At 40.3% G+C, this 15878-nt stretch overlaps 1 protein-coding gene across 2 annotated transcripts in view; it reads left to right on the top strand.

The window, feature by feature from the left end:
* Nucleotides 1-15878, top strand: part of OFD1 (OFD1 centriole and centriolar satellite protein) — a 71667-nt gene that overhangs the window by 38744 nt on the left and 17045 nt on the right. Inside the window, exons 15-19 of one of the 2 annotated variants that reach the window (XM_089652988.1) lie at nt 311-422; nt 3493-3945; nt 4178-4319; nt 7481-7581; nt 12765-12884. In XM_089652988.1, coding sequence (XP_089509114.1) covers nt 311-422; nt 3493-3945; nt 4178-4319; nt 7481-7581; nt 12765-12884 — 928 coding nt within the window. Of the gene's footprint in view, nt 1-310; nt 423-3342; nt 3946-4177; nt 4320-7480; nt 7582-12764; nt 12885-15878 lie in introns of both variants that reach the window. The other variant, XM_089652987.1, reaches the window with a different exon arrangement.

Below are 15878 nucleotides of genomic sequence, written 5' to 3'. Positions count from 1 at the left end.
TCCCCAAGGAATTCCCTGATTTGCAGGGATCTTTCCTCACTGCCTGTTTTGGCTATGAGAAAGGAAGCGAAGATAAATCTCCCCAGTGGGACACAGATGGTAACACATCAATTGACGGGTTATAAATCTGCCTTACTCTTTCCTAAATTAAAAAAAAAAGTTTTACCTATAGTTCTACTATAATTTCTAGGTTACATATTTCATCTCCTTTCCTATCCTCAGTTGACATTCATTTTGAAAAGATGAGCACATGGCATAAAACAATTTACTAGTCTTCTCACCTAATGCAACAACTCTTGATATTTTGCAGATGGAACGTGGTCTTGAAATGAAGATGCAGCTATTAAATCGTGAGGAATCTTTGAAAAGGTTAAATGTGCAAGTAGAGCAACTGGATTTTCAACTGCGGCAGACTCAACAAGGTTTGACTTATTTCCTATACAAAAGAAATAGCAGGAGCATAGTGGTACAGTCCATGTGGTGATAATTAAATGGATAAAATTCCAGATAAGACAAGGGCAATCCAGTAAGCACTCGGGCAGGCTGTGATGGAGTGAAACAGACTCTGGTGTAGAAGAATAAAAGCAAAGGACACAGCGCCTCTAAGTGTAGACTGTATAATAATTTTAATAAAAGGTGAGTATAACAACTCACATCTTAGTGTAATAAAACAGGCTCATAGGGATGAAAGCGGTATGTCTGTTGCCAGATGTAAAGACTGTTCTGGAGCAGAGGAACCCGGCCGGTCAGCAAGAGGCGCTGCAACAGGTAAGGCATGGACGGTAAGGCCTGGCTGGGTCTTCCAGTATGTCCGGAGCTAGTGGTGTAGGGTGTCTGATGTCATCAGGCTGCGATGCGTTTCTGAGCATGCATGGGAACCAGCGTGGCCCAGTGCGTTCTTTCATCAGGCATAGGTGGAGCATAGGAACAGGAAGAGAGAGGGAGAGTCCTAAATAGAGCGACGGGGGATGATGGACAGAGCCAGGGGTGGGGAGACTAAAAAGTGACAGGATAGCGGAGCGATGTCTGTCTAAGGGGCATGGTGATCCAATAATAACATCACAGTGACACTATATAAAATCAAGATAAAACGACAACAAATATTGGAATAACAACAAAGGATCATCATAATGCACAAAAATGTAAACAGTGATAAACATGACAATGATGAAAACGATTCATAAGGGGAAAAAGGAAGAGGGGGAGGGGACATATATATATGCATATATATGGAATAGTCTCCTGTGCACAAAGAATATAGATTTAAAAATATATATAAAACTAATATGATTTAATATAGGACTAAAAAAGGGGGGGGAAGCCCTACATATTGGTGGCTGTATAAGAGAACCTGCAGACATATGAAGTAGAATAAATAAGCAAATGTTGACATAAAAATATGATGATTATGAGGTGATTACATATTACCAGGTGTGGAGATGTAATGGTACATTTATGAATATAAGACAATAAAGTTTATATACATGCACCGTAATTATATGGAGATGCAAGTAAGTGTATGTATATAAATGAATCCAAGGACACCAATACCATTCACAAGCATGTGTGACTATGAAGCCTAGAGTGGTCAGTGCAAATGTATATAGTGTATTATCTATCCATCATAGTGCTTGCTAAGGAACACATCCGCCCTGAGGTATTGGGGTATAGAGTACCCCAAGGAGGTGGTAATTATGCAATGAATATTATCTTGAGGTGTGATTATATAATGGTGGCAATCTCCAGCTCCTCATTAAGGCCAGCTGGGACAGGGTGTCAAGGGCATGTATCCAGAATGTTTCCCTGTGGCATAGCCTGTGAAAGTGCTCCGCCTCAGGGAGATCGTGGGGCATAATCTCGACAACCCAGACCTGAAGTCCAGCAGTGGATTTGTTGTGGGTGTCCAGAAAGTTTCAGGGGACACTGTGCTCACCCCCTTTGATTAGGTGACGGTGTTCGCCAAACCTGTAGCGAAGGGTGCGTATAGTGCGACCTACATAAAGGAGGCCGCAAGGGCACCTCAGGCAGTAGATAACAAAAATGGATGAGCAATTATGAAATTCTGTGAATTTCTGGTATTTTCCTTTATGGTGGAAACCCTTTAGGCCATGTTGGACAAAGGGGCATGTTTTTCAGCGAACCTTACGGCACTGATACATGCCTATAATAGGAGTGGAGAATAGAGGGTACAGTGTTGGGCTGGACAGATATTAATTTACTAGGGGCTACTTTATTCTTTAGATTGGGAGCTTTTTTATAGGTGATGATAGGTTTGGGAGGAATGATATCCCTCAGGTGCGGGTCTTGTAGAAGGATATTCCAATGTTTCCTTAAAATGTTATTAATTTTTTGATGTTTCCCATGGAATCTAGTGGTGAATCTTACTGCATTGTCAGGGTCCTCTAAAGGTCTATTGCTATTGGGTTTGTCAGATAGGTGTAAGCTTCTTCTACACGTTTATCGGGATATCCTTTTTCTGCAAATTTTTTATTTAGGGTGAGAATTAGTCCCTTGTAGTCAGCTAATTTTGTGCAGTTTTGACCGGGTTCTTGTTCTCCAGAGCAGTCTCCTGCTGACCGGCCAGGTTCCTCTGCTCCAGAACAGTCTTTACATCTGGCGACAGACGTACCGCATTCATCCCTATGAGCCTGTTTTATTACACTAAGATGTGAGTTGTTATACTTACCTTTTATTAAAATTATTATACAGTCTACACTTAGAGGCGCTGTGTCCTTTGCTTTTGACTTATTTCCTAAAACCCCAACAAATAAATTTTAAAATGGGATTGTATATGTATACTATTTCTATGGACAGCTTCATAATAAACCTCCTGCTATTTTATTTTAGCCTAAATTAGTTCTAACTATAGATTGCATGTAATGAGCAAATATGATTCGCAAAGTTCTGGCTGTCGGTTTCAGAATATTAGAATATTCAATACTACCCATTTGCTTGTTTCTAGTTTTCTGCTTTGAGTCTACTTTTGAAATTATGCATTTAACTTTAACTTTTCTTTTTTCTTTTTTTTCTTTTTTACTTTTTTTTTATTTTTCAGTCAATCAATTTTACTTGGGTTATGCAGAGATTACATAGTGTGTGGAGTACTTTCAAACAAACTGTTTTTTAAAACAGCAGTTTACTTTAACTGCACTTTCATGAGAATTCTATGTAGTGGTAAATGGTCATTTTTTACAAAATGTATTGTGGTGCTCTATGTACCAGCTATGAGTCTGTACACTGCTGTGCCTGATAATCATTTTCACCTAATACATTGATCTCTGTATTCCTCTTCTGCAATCTATTTAATTTTCTGTTCTGTGTGTGCTTCTCTTGCTTGTGCAGCTCTTGAAAACGGTTATAGTCTTCCCAAGGCAGCTCTGGCCGATCGCTGTGTACTAGATTTTTATGCCAATAAACATACTCATCCTGACACTTACGTTGATCAGCCATCCTTGAGAAGCCAGCGTTATCTGGATTCTGTTGTTCATGCAGGTGGCATTGCAAGTCAGAAGCATCGCCACCTTGAAGGGACTCGAAGCAGCTCTCCGGATTCAGACCTGGAGTTTGTGGCCAACACCAGAACTCGAATTAAAGAACTTGAAAAGGAGGCAGAACTGGTCGAAGAAGCTTTCCGTAATTATCAACACCGAGTCATTCATGCTGCTGCTATTCCAAGCTACCAACAGGCAGCAGCTCTGCCAAGCAGAGGACTTTTAAACACAGTGCCAAATACCCCCCAGCACAGAGTTACTTTTTTAGAAGATAATCTTACGCCTCAGGACCATATTCTCTTAAATAGGATAAAGACGCAAAAATATGAAAGACTACTGCCAACTGAAGTAAAAATGGCTGCACCACAGGCAAAAAAGTCCTCTTCTCGCAGGCTGTCTTCAACCCCTGTGTCAAGAACAGAAATAACTCACAAAGAGAGCGTTTCTTTGGAAGGTAATATATTGGATTTTGATAGTGCTAACATTCCTTAGTATAGAGGAAAAATTGATTAAGATTTTAGAAGATGGAAAGGGTACTGTAATTTACTGCTGTTCTATTGTGGGGCACATAGAACATGTTACTATTCTGTGTGCCTATACCCAGTATCTAATTTGGTTGGCTTTGTATACTACTATTCATTTTACAGGTCATAACAATAGCAGCTGTTTTCTTCCACACATTACAGATAATGATGGCTCCTACATCACATCTTCTCACCATAGTCAAAATCGTAGACTTTCCCCCATTCAAAAAATTGAGCAGCCTCAAACCCTTCTCTCTGACGTTGTGGATCATGGCGTGAAAGATGAAGCTGAGCCGACTCCCAGGTAGAGAAAAAAAACAAAAAACAAAAAAGTCAACTAATACAAATTTTGATTATCATTGATTACTTCTGCCGACAATAACACATTAGCAATAAACATGAGATGATTGTTATCCAATATTGGACTGATCAGATCACAATCTGATGTCTGTGGGGCAGTAAGAGATATCCCTGGTTGAACAATCTTGTTGGCTGAAGATTATTCAGTCCAATTGCTTGTTTTACATAGATCACCACCAGATGTCTGGTAACAGCAGTAACCTGTATGTTTAGTTGTCCAAAAGGTACCCATAATCTTGACAACATATATCAGCAAGTCGAATAATGCCCGTGTACCCTACAGTCCTCTCGAGCCTCATTCCCTTAAAGTAGAACTAAAGGCAAAACTTTATTTTTTTAATTTTAGATAGCGTATAACCCCTTTAATTTTTTTGACGTTTGTGACCCATTATGGAGATTTCCCCTCATATCTTGTCTCATAGCTAAAACAGGAGGCAAGAGGAAATCTCTCTAAAGCGAGGGAATGCCCAGTAGTCACCAGGGTCACTGGAACTAGCGTCCCCATTGAAATATTTCCCCTTTTTTTACTGTTCTGGTGACAATCCAAAATTTGGGGTTTTCTTTGTTTTTCACTTTTGCCAATAATAATAATAAGACAAATAGCGTGAGTTTCCCTAATGGGGGGCAGAGAAATAGATAGCTGTTCTAATCTCTCTCTACTTTATCCAAAACTTAAAAAAAAAAGATTTTGCCTTTTAGTTATACTTTAAGATCTGCTGTGTAGATTTGGTCCTATGACATATAAGAATGAGTGATATAATACCCAACATTGACCTCGGTGTACCAAAAATATAGTAAAAGTGTAGGTGATAATTATTAATTGATGGGTAAATAAAATGTATTTGAAAATTAGATGTAGAGGAAATAGGGGTGAAATTCTAATTATAGATCCTAGTTATAATGCAAACATCTGATTTGCTGCCTTGGGAAATACAGTACTTCTACTTTCCTCTTGCTGGCAATTCATTTCTTTGCATTATGGCATCTCTGTGCTGATTTTTATTGCTTTTGTAAAGGTTTCTAGTAATACATTTCTCCAGCTATGTGATCATTCAAGCAGAGCCAGCAGATGTCAGTGTTGAAGGTTCATTTAAGCAGCAACAGGAAGCAGAACTGCGAAAATGAGTTGCAATTCTTACTTCACGATTTTAGAGATCACAATATTCTTCATCGTAAGCATTTAAAACTCCTGCACTGCTAAATCTACTTTCTGTGCCTTGCACCATTACATGTAAATATGCCCAGTGTTCCTCATAAATGAAAAACAGAAATGTACTTGGATTTAATAAGAGAGTCTGGTTGAACGTGTGCTTGATTTTCAGGAACCTGCTAATTGAATTGATCTTCCATGTTTTATTCTGGGTGTAGTGCAGTAATGCCTGTAGGCCTACCTTCATGCAGGAAAGTTTTAGTTTTGTTTGTTTGCTATGTAATGAACATTAGTGATCTAATCATGAATTAATTCCAGTCTTATTCATAGATGTCAGCTTTTTGTTGCAGACTGGAACGTTTGAGACAGGATCATTCTTACACTTACTGTATATACTATAATGGATACATACATAGATTATGAACCAGAGCACCTGGGTTATCCATGAATATTAAAGGATTCAGCCCAATCCATCTTTGGTATCCTTTGGTGTACTTCTTTAATAATTTTTTCTGTCTACAGTCCCCGCTTATGAAACAAGTATGCTGAATCCATACTAAAAGGCAGTCTAGTTAGTCTCTATGGGTAAATTAAATGCCTGACGCCTGTTATTGGACATTGTAGTTTAAAGAGAAATGATGTGCAGTAATTTATGGTAAGCAGGGAGACATCAGCTTCTGCATAATGCTAATAATGTTTTTTGATAGACTTCACTCTATTACTAAGTTGTTTTTCTTTAATAATAGTTATTGTTTATATTTATTATATACTGTATATATTATTATTCTAATACTTTGTCCAAATTTTATTTTACATTCTTAAATGGATTCTAAAGACTTATTTTTTTTTTAAAGAAAAAATAACAAACATGTCTATACTTACCTGCTGTGCGCAGTGATTTTGCACAGAACAGCCCAGATCCTCTTCTTTTCGTGTCCCCCGCCTGCACTTCTGGCCCCTCCCTCCTGTCGGGTGCCTCCACAGCAAGCAGCTTGCTATGGGGCCTCAGGGCTCTGTGTGTCCATTCACACATGTTTGGCCCCGCCCCCTCTGTCTTCTCATTGGCTCACTGGCTGATGGTTGACAGCGGTGGAAGCCAATAGCTCCCACTTCTGTCTCAGCCATTGAGAAAAGGGAGTCCCAGGGTAGCCGAGACTCCAGTGCACATTGCTGGATCGAGAGGAGGCTTAGTTGAGTATTAGGGGGGCTGGGGGAGATGCTGCTCAGAGCAGGTTTTTTACCTTCATGCATATGCATGAAGGTAATAAACCTTGAGCCGCCATTAACAACCACTTTAGGTTAACCACTTCAAGTCCGGACGCTTTCACCCCCTTTCTGTCCAGGCCAATTTTCACCTTTCAGCGCTATCACACTTGACTTGAATGACAATTGCACGGTCATGCAACACTGTACCTATATGAATTTTTTTAGCATATTTTTGAGACAGATAAAGCTTTACTTTGGTGGTATTTATTCACCACTAGGATTTTTTTTTTTTGCTATATAAATGAAAAAGTCCAAAAATTTTGAAAAAAAATTATAAAAATTATAAAATTTTGCAAATAAATAATATTTCATCATAAATCTTGGCCAAGTCTTCGCATGTCATTGAATATGACTATCCCTTTACGGATTTTAGAGAACGAATAACATTACATTCTAAACAGCCAGAGAAGTTAATGAGGACTTGTTTTATAGCTCTTTTACTGCTTGTTGAGAATATGTAAAAAGTTTTTAAAGTTGAGGTTTCATCTGCTTTTTGCTTTCCCTGGTTCCTACTTCCCACCCACACCCCTATCAACATATTATTGACATATTTAAATAAAACCTTTCTGATTTCATTACATATCTGATTTTAGACCCAGTGATGTCATCATTTGGTCTCTGTGCTCCTCCCATGCAATGTAGAAAAACATTTTTTTTCTCTCCCTGGTTTGTGTTTTTATTGCCACTAGTGCTGGCGAGCCAACTGTTGGAAGTTTGAACTCAACGGACCATTCGAAGCCTGCAACACTGCACTCTCGGGACTTAAACTTTTCAGAATCATCATTACAAGGTAAGAGTCCCTTTAGAGGGCAGGAAAATAATACAGGACTACAGTGTATGGGGAAAAAAAAAACTTTTATTGCATCTCTGCACTTGTGAGTTGTGCATCACCAACAAACATTTATTACATTGTAGCAATTGTACAATTCTTACAAGCGCATGTGATTCAGACCTGTTCAAATCACATGCAGTTCTTTGCAGTGCAGTTTGAGCCCATTCATGTTCTGTGGGCTCAGATCACACCGCACCTGCATGGAAAAGGTGCAGGCAACGGTTTTTCTTTTTTTTGCTGCACTGGAATCTGATCTAATGGGTGTTCACACCCATGCGATCCGATTCAGGCAATTGTATTGTGTTTTGCGACCTGTTTTTGTGTTATTAACTTAACATTGACACCTACAGCAGATCGCATGAACACAGTGCAATTTGGATGCAGTGTGGGAAACGCACAGGATTCGCTGCATTTCCTGCACCACATATACACTATATTGCCAAAAGTATTGGGACGCCTGGCTTTACACGCACATGAACTTTAATAGCATCCCAGTCTTAGTCCATAGGATTCAATATTGAGTTGGCCCACCTTTTGCAGCTATAACAGCTTCAACTTTTCTAGGAAGGCTGTCCACAAGGTTTAGGAGTGTGTCTATGGGAATGTTTGACCATTCTTCCAGAAGTGCATTTGTGAGGTCAGGCACTGATGTTGAACGAGAAGGCCTGGCTTGCAGTCTCCACTCTAATTCATCCCAAAGGTGTTCTGTCGGGTTGAGTTGAGGACTTTGTGCAGGCCAGTCAAGTTCTTTCACTCCAAACTCGCTCATCCATGTCTTTATGGACCTTGCTTTGTGCACTGATGTGCAGTTATGTTGGAACAAGAATGGGCTATCCCCAAACTGTTCCCACAAAGGTGGGAGCATGAAATTGTCCAAAATGTCTTGGTATGTTAATGCCTTAAGAGTTCCCTTCACTGGAACTAAGGGGCCAAGCCCAGCCCGTGAAAAAGAACCCCACACCATAATCCCCCCTCCACCAAACTTTACTCTTGGCATAATGCAGTCAGGCAAGTACCGTTCTCCTGGCAAACGTCACACCCAGGCATGTCCATTGGATTGCCAGACAGAGAAGCATGATTCATCACTCCAGAGAACACATCTCCGCTGCTCTAGAGTCCAGTGGTGACGTGCTTTACACCACTGCATCCAACGCTTTGCCTTGCACTTGGTAATGTAAGGCTTGGATGCAGCTGCTTGGCCATGGAAACCCATTCCATGAAGCTCTCTACACGCTGTTGTTGTGATAATCTGAAGGCCACACAAAGTTTGGAGGTCTTTAGCTATTGACTCTGCAGACAGTTGGCTACTTCTGCACACTGTGCACTTCAGCATGCACTGACCCTGCTCTGTCATTTTACGTGGCCTTCCACTTCATGGCTCAGTTGCTGTTGTTCCCAGTTGCTTCCACTTTGTTATAATACCACTAACAGCTGATCGTGGAATATTTAGTAGCAAGGAAATTTCACGGATGGACTTATTGCACAGCTGGCAACCTATCACAGTACCACGCTTGATTTCACTGAACTCCTGAGAGCGACTCATTCTTTCACAAATGTTTGTAGAAGCCGTCTGCATGCCTAGGTACTTGATTTTATACATCTGTGGCCATGGAGGTGATTGGAACACCTGAATCCAATGATTTGGAGGGGTGTCCCAATACTTTTGACAATATAGTGTTTGTGAACTTAGGCTCAAAGTAAGTGGGGGGAAAAAATAACAGATTTACTGACCAGATCACCAGGTGATAAAAAAAAATCTAAGGATTGGTAGGCTGCAATAGAATACATTTTTGCTTTTGTGTTTGATACTGGTTTAAGTAGGAAGACAAACCTTCCTTTGTTACTAGAATGAACAGTCTAAGGCAAGGGGTTGCTTGTAATTTTAATGTGAGAGACTTGCTTGAGTGGTAACTCCACTTCTGTGGAGAAAAAAATAGCAAATGAGTAAAAAAAAGAAATAAAAATTACCTTTCCTTTTCCAGCCCTGTAATTTTCTGTCAAATACAATCCAATATGGCTACCTTGAGGTGTTCTGTACACAGATGTTTTATTATATGTAGACTTCATTTTCCTATAATTTAACTGGCAAATCTAATTTTTATGACTTGCGCTAAATAAACTTACTATAGCAAGATTAAAATCCATATTGTTCTAATTGAAATCACTTTCATTTTTTATTAAAGCTGTAACTGCTTCCCGTGGCTTTTGCCAACGATGAACTTTCCTGTATAAAGGAGAGAACTATCCAGAAATAGTGAAACTATCCTGTAGAGAGCAGCAGAGGTCTCTTCTTGTCAGTGGAGTTTGATGATATCCAGGACCACTGGACTGTATCAGCACATCACTAATGTTTTATGTCAATGACCACAAAGTGTTCTTTTAGTACAAGGGAATGTTTTCACAATCTAATGTCCCAGAGGACAATAAACAACAATAACACAATCCTCCAAACTGAATCAGCTCCACATAATAAATGTGATTGTTTTGGAGACGCAGAACTGTCTGTAAACAGTACATTGCATAGCAATTCGACCAAAGTCAAACCTTGGAAAGGATCGGTAAAATGTAATAACTTTGTAGGACAGAGTACAAAAACATATGGAAATCCTGGGTCAAATTTAAGATGTTAAATTTAGATTTGAAAATTCTAAATTACCATATCCCAAGAAGATGATCCTCTCATTCAAGAGAAATATTAATTGTTTATTGGATGCCTTAGGCGTTCTGCTTTTGTCCAAATAGGGATTAGACCTATTCAAGTATCCATTGGTATTAAAGCATCGGCAAAGCGAAACAAAAATGAGAAGGGCACGAACCTTGCGCATTACCTCAGTAATCAAAATTTATTGAATACAAAATGATACTCACAAACCGCGAAGTAAATCAAGCATGTAAGTCCTCAAAGGAACTTGAAAGTTAGGAAGCCTGCGCGAGTCCCATCACAGGGGTAGACACTCAGAGTACAGCTGACGCGTTTCGAAGGGCAGCCCTTCTTCATCAGAGCTAACTGAACTATGAATGCTCACTCCCATATATACCCAAGGACTAAAGTTAGACCCTCCCTTCTGGGTTGGGCAGTCTCATGCTGGGAGGAGGGGCCAAGGTGTCATCCGAATAAATAAACAATATATATTTGTGATGCCATCATAAAAGTATAATACATTTTAAAGCAATTGAGCTTTAAAATGTGTTATACTTTTATGATGGCATCACAAATATATATTTATTTATTCAAAGTTCCTTTGAGGACTTACAGCGATGACTCGCTGTTTGTGAGTATCATTTTGTATTCAATACATTTTGGTTACTGAGGTAATGCACAAGGTTGGTGCGCTTCTCGTTTTTGTTGTACTTTGCAGTATTGGTCAGGCTTCCTCAGCCTTGTTTGGAGCTGCACAACCCTATATGCACTGGTGGTCGAATCTTCCAGTTCTGGTTCCATCTATTCGCCATCCACCTTGGTCTCAGAGCGCAGGAGAGTTTGTTTCTGGTTTATTAAAGCATCGGCTTCAGTCTGATTAGGATGGAGTTAAAAACAGAAAGAGAATGGTTTGTTATACAGTAGTTCGAAAAGATGTTTGTACTGCTGCAGTGCTTGCTGGATATCTTCAAACAAGAGATTCGATTTTGCTTGTTTTTTAGAATTGCTCTTGAGTATTATTAAAAAAGTTTGACAGTTGTTTCATATCCATGCCCCCCCAACCATCAAGACATCCACCCGCATATGACATGCTAGAAAAATTCCATATAAATTTACAAAATCCCCATCTCAAAATATCACCCAAACCATCCACTCTGCATTACCCAAGATCTCCTGCTCTCCAGCTCCCATGTCTCTGGAACTTCTTTCCCCAATCTGCTCAGCTATCTTCTACACTGACCACCTTTAGGTGATCCATCTAAACTCATCTTTTTCGGAAACCTATCCTCTCACCACCTAAAAACTGCACTTTTGTCTTCTCCATCAGTGCATCCCTCCACAGTTATTACCTTTTGTATCACTTGTCCCTCCCTTTTAGCATTGTAAGCTCTCACAGGCAGGAGCCTCCTAATCCTCTTGTATTAAGTTATATTGTATCTGTATGGTCTCCCTTTATATTGTAAAGTGCTGCATAAACTCTTAGCACTATATAAATTCTGTATTATAATAATAGTACAAAAATAAGTCATTATATTTTCAAAACCGTGATAAATATTTGTGCTCTGTACACAGGCTGATTTTTTGCAAAAGTCTCCTGTACAGTGTATAGATATTTTTACTAAAAATGTTCATATTTGTATATTTTCTTGTATGACAGTGTAACCAGTCAGGAGAGGAAATTACCCTGTGACTAATCCACTAATAGCATTAATACTTCCACTAGCGGTAATGATAGATTTTATGATTTTTCTATGATTATATGGAAGAATATTTGTCAATTACTTGGAGCCAAAGAAAAAAATTATAAATTACATTCATTATTCTTTGTCACTTGAATTTGCTTCAGCATCAGGCAAACCAATTACTACCCGCCCTATCACAGTATAGCCTATGGTTTGACCTATGTTGTCTTTGCGCTATTTTTTTTTTAATCCGTTATTACAATGCAAAACTACCCAGAAAACAGCATAGTTAAATGATTGAGAACTTTCATTATGCTTCTGCATTGTGCGCTTTCCATTGAATTTCTTGGTGGAGTAAGGATGAATTTCTATGCGGTTTTTCTTATGTGCCAGATACGTTCATTGTACTAACATATATTAAGCCGCTGCCAGCACACTGTTGGTAGAGCCCTGGCCAGTCTTCTCTCTGGGAATTTATTTCTCATTTCCATTGCTAAAAAGAAAAAGCCACGTTGAAGGAGTCATTTTTACAGTCCAAGTGCCGCGTCGTTCTAGGAAACATTTCAGCACTGGATATCTATAGGCAAAAGTATGTGTTAAACAATGTTTGGAAATCACTCTCCCTATCCATGATGGCTTGCTGACAGCAATGTTAATGAAGAGAGAGAAAACAGAATGAATCCATTTTTCTGCTTCTATAGAATTGATCCTAATGCTGCTTAGTGTGTGAACTCAGTCATTCCCAGACAGTTCTGCCAGGCTTTGAGCTAGAAGATAATGGGATCATTGTTTAACTGTCCCCCTCCTCTTTCCCGCAGACCAAGAGGACATACCAGAGCAGCTTGAAAGTGACTTGTCGCATCTATCTGAGGACTCTGTCCATGATATTCGTGTCACTGCAGATGTGCCAGTGGCAGATACTTCAGTACATGGCTCATGTAAGTTAGGACATTGTATTGCATTTTACTTTGCAAGTCTTGTGAAAAATAGTTTTTTGTTTTTTTTTACATCTGCAGTTTCCTCTAAAGTTGGTTGAACATGAGGCACTATTTTGCCAATGATCACTTGTCAGAGCAGTGGTGCAAAAACACATTTTAAAAAATACAGACCACCACAGGAGAGGCATCAACTCACTCTGCTTGCTACTTTGTGGAATTCCACCACTACTACATTGTCTACTCCTTTGATTAATATTGTAATAATAATAGTTAGGTGCTATTCCTTTAAATGGTTATACAAACTAAAAACACAAAAGTAATTTAAAACTTGATAGCAAAATACCAACCTCAATAAAGTGCTTAAAGTATAACTAAAAGCAAAACTAGAGAGGAGAAGGATTACAACCCCTGTCAGGTTTTTATTGCTGTCTTTGCCCCCATTAGGGAGATTCACCCTCTCTTTGTCCTACTTACCATTAATATTGAAAGTGATCTAAAGTTCGGGGTTTTTTGTTTTTAAATAACAAACGTTATACTTACCTGATCGGGTTTTGCACACAGCAGCTCTGATCCTCTTCTTCTTGGGTCCCCAGCCAGCGCTCCTGGCTCCTCCCCCTTGACCAGTGCCCCCAATAGCAAGCCGCTTGCTATGTGGGCACTAGTGCATGCTTGCTTCCAAGCCCCACTCAATGCATCCATAGAATACGTAGAGGCACATAAAAACCTTCAGAATAACAACCACTTGAAAATAAAAAAAAAATTCCACATTTTGGGTTGTCCTCAGAAAAGTAATAGAGGGGAAATCTTCCAATGGGGACACTAGTTCAAGTGATTTGGGGGCCCCAAGGGATTCCATTAATTTGCATGGATTTTCTCTCACTTCCTGTTTGGCTATGGGACAGGAAGTGAAGGGAAATCTCCGCAATGGGACACAAACAGTGAAAAAAATCTGATGGGTTATAATCCTCCCACACTTGCTGTATTCAAAATGAAAAAAAAAAGTTTTGCCTATAGTTCTACTTTAATTATGAGCATCCATAATTCATAAATGTGATAAAGTGCTTCTGCAGAAATTAACTAAAACACAAACTTCATATGAGTAAATTCCTAGAAGCAATGCAGTAAATCACTTCTGTAGATTCACTACCAACTTGACATCTACTTCAGTGCAACCAACAGCTAAGTGCAATAAAGGTAAAGTGCATGTGCAATAATTAAAGTTCAAAATTAAATTTCATGTGAAAGACCCAGAATTCAGTAAAAACTTGCTGCCATTAACTTGTGCAAATCCACTGCAAATACTTTGCATCAACCTCAGTGCACCATTACCCACATGAAGCACACAGTCTGCTTACCAGAAAATAGACCTCTGAGATATGTGGTCATATGTGCTGGTTATATGCCCAGTAATAATGACCACTTTGCCTCCGCAATAGTGTATACAATGGTATCCTTCACTCTGGAATGACCTCCAGCCACAGTAACAGATCTGGTGTCAGTCACACATTCTGCCAAGCATATGCAGAGAGTAAGAAACTCTATAGTGCATTACCCAAAAACACTGCGCAGTCTTTATTAAAGTATCATACTTTCAGCATAGCATAATATAACAGCATTAAAACCACTAGTATAGACTCTCACGCTGTGCAAATCCGCAGCCATGCATGATGACGTCACTCTCAGGCTCCACCCAACGCGTTTCTTATAACCTCTTTAGGGAATAGCTTGCCTGCTTTGTTCAGCAAGGGATCCATGAACATATACCCTGCTGAATCAGGGAAGAATAAGATGGAAGCCACTTTTGTGACTTCCATGCTGTTTTGTGGTCCGCATTTTGACAACGGACCTTTGCAGACCCATTTAGGATCTTTGGGGTGGCCGATGGAAAAGGACTTCTTTCTATTTATATCAGGTTAAATTCGATCCATCACATTTGGGTCCAGAAAAATGGAAAAAGTAAAAGTAGCAGTCCTTTTCTTTCCTCTTTCAGACCTGGGTGAACTTGTAAGTGTACATCTGCCCACCCATTGCGACTTACATGGAACCTCTGATCTAGTCTGCCTCTGAAAAACTGACAGAGAGATCTGATCAGAATCCCTGTGTGAAAGGACACAAATAGTGATACTTACAAGACTTTAAAATATGTTGATACTAATAGTGCCAGAGCTAGATGACATTGGCTTCATGCTGATCTATAGCAGCGGTTCTCAACCTGTGGGTTGCGACCCCTTTGAACGACCCTTTCACAGGGGTCGCCTAAGACCATCGGAAGACACATATTTCCGATGGTCTTAGGAACTGAGACACCGCTCTTCTATCCGTCTCATGGCGGGTCCGTCCACATGCAGATAGACTCTATGATGTAGTGGTGAGGGCGGCCGGAGGGGCTCGGCAGGGTGTCCCGCACTCTCGGCTTGCTGCGAGCCTCTCACGCTGAACTAACACCAGCACACTGACTGGCCCGCTCCCTCTTCCCTGTGCGTTATGAGTGGCCGGCCAGGCTGGAGGCTCCTCTAAGGGGTGGGTCGAAGGTGCCCCGCTGCTGCCCATTGGCTGCCCTTGCACCTGCTGCATGTTTCCCTGGGTGGGCAGCTGCTCACAGCAGCTGGATAGATGTGAGCCGGGCCCCCCTTTGTCTCCGGGGAGGGGGGATCTGGTTACCCGCATAGCGTGTGCCCTACAGACGCTCACCTCCCACGGAGGCTTCTCCTCACAGCACTTGTACAAGGGCTGGCACCAGGGCACACGGCCCGCTAGAGGGAAGTACACAGCGACCAGCAATCCCAAACTTTCCGGGGACATACAAGGAGCCTCAGGACAGATGACTTGGTGTGGGAGAGGGCTGATATCCCTGGGGGGAGGGGGGGAATACTGGCCATACACACTTCAATTTTACTATCAGATCCAATTGGCAATCAGATTAACTTCCGTTAACATCAAATTCCTTCAGTCGATTGACCAGGGCGCAAAATGATCAACTGTTTTGCAATAATT

The sequence above is a fragment of the Staurois parvus genome, unplaced genomic scaffold, assembly GCF_062004578.1.
Source record: "Staurois parvus isolate SC_StPar_1 unplaced genomic scaffold, SC_StPar_1.0 ptg000696l, whole genome shotgun sequence".
Lineage (NCBI taxonomy): Eukaryota > Metazoa > Chordata > Amphibia > Anura > Ranidae > Staurois > Staurois parvus.
Note: the sequence above shows the minus strand (reverse complement) of the source record. Positions and strands in the feature narration are given on the sequence as shown.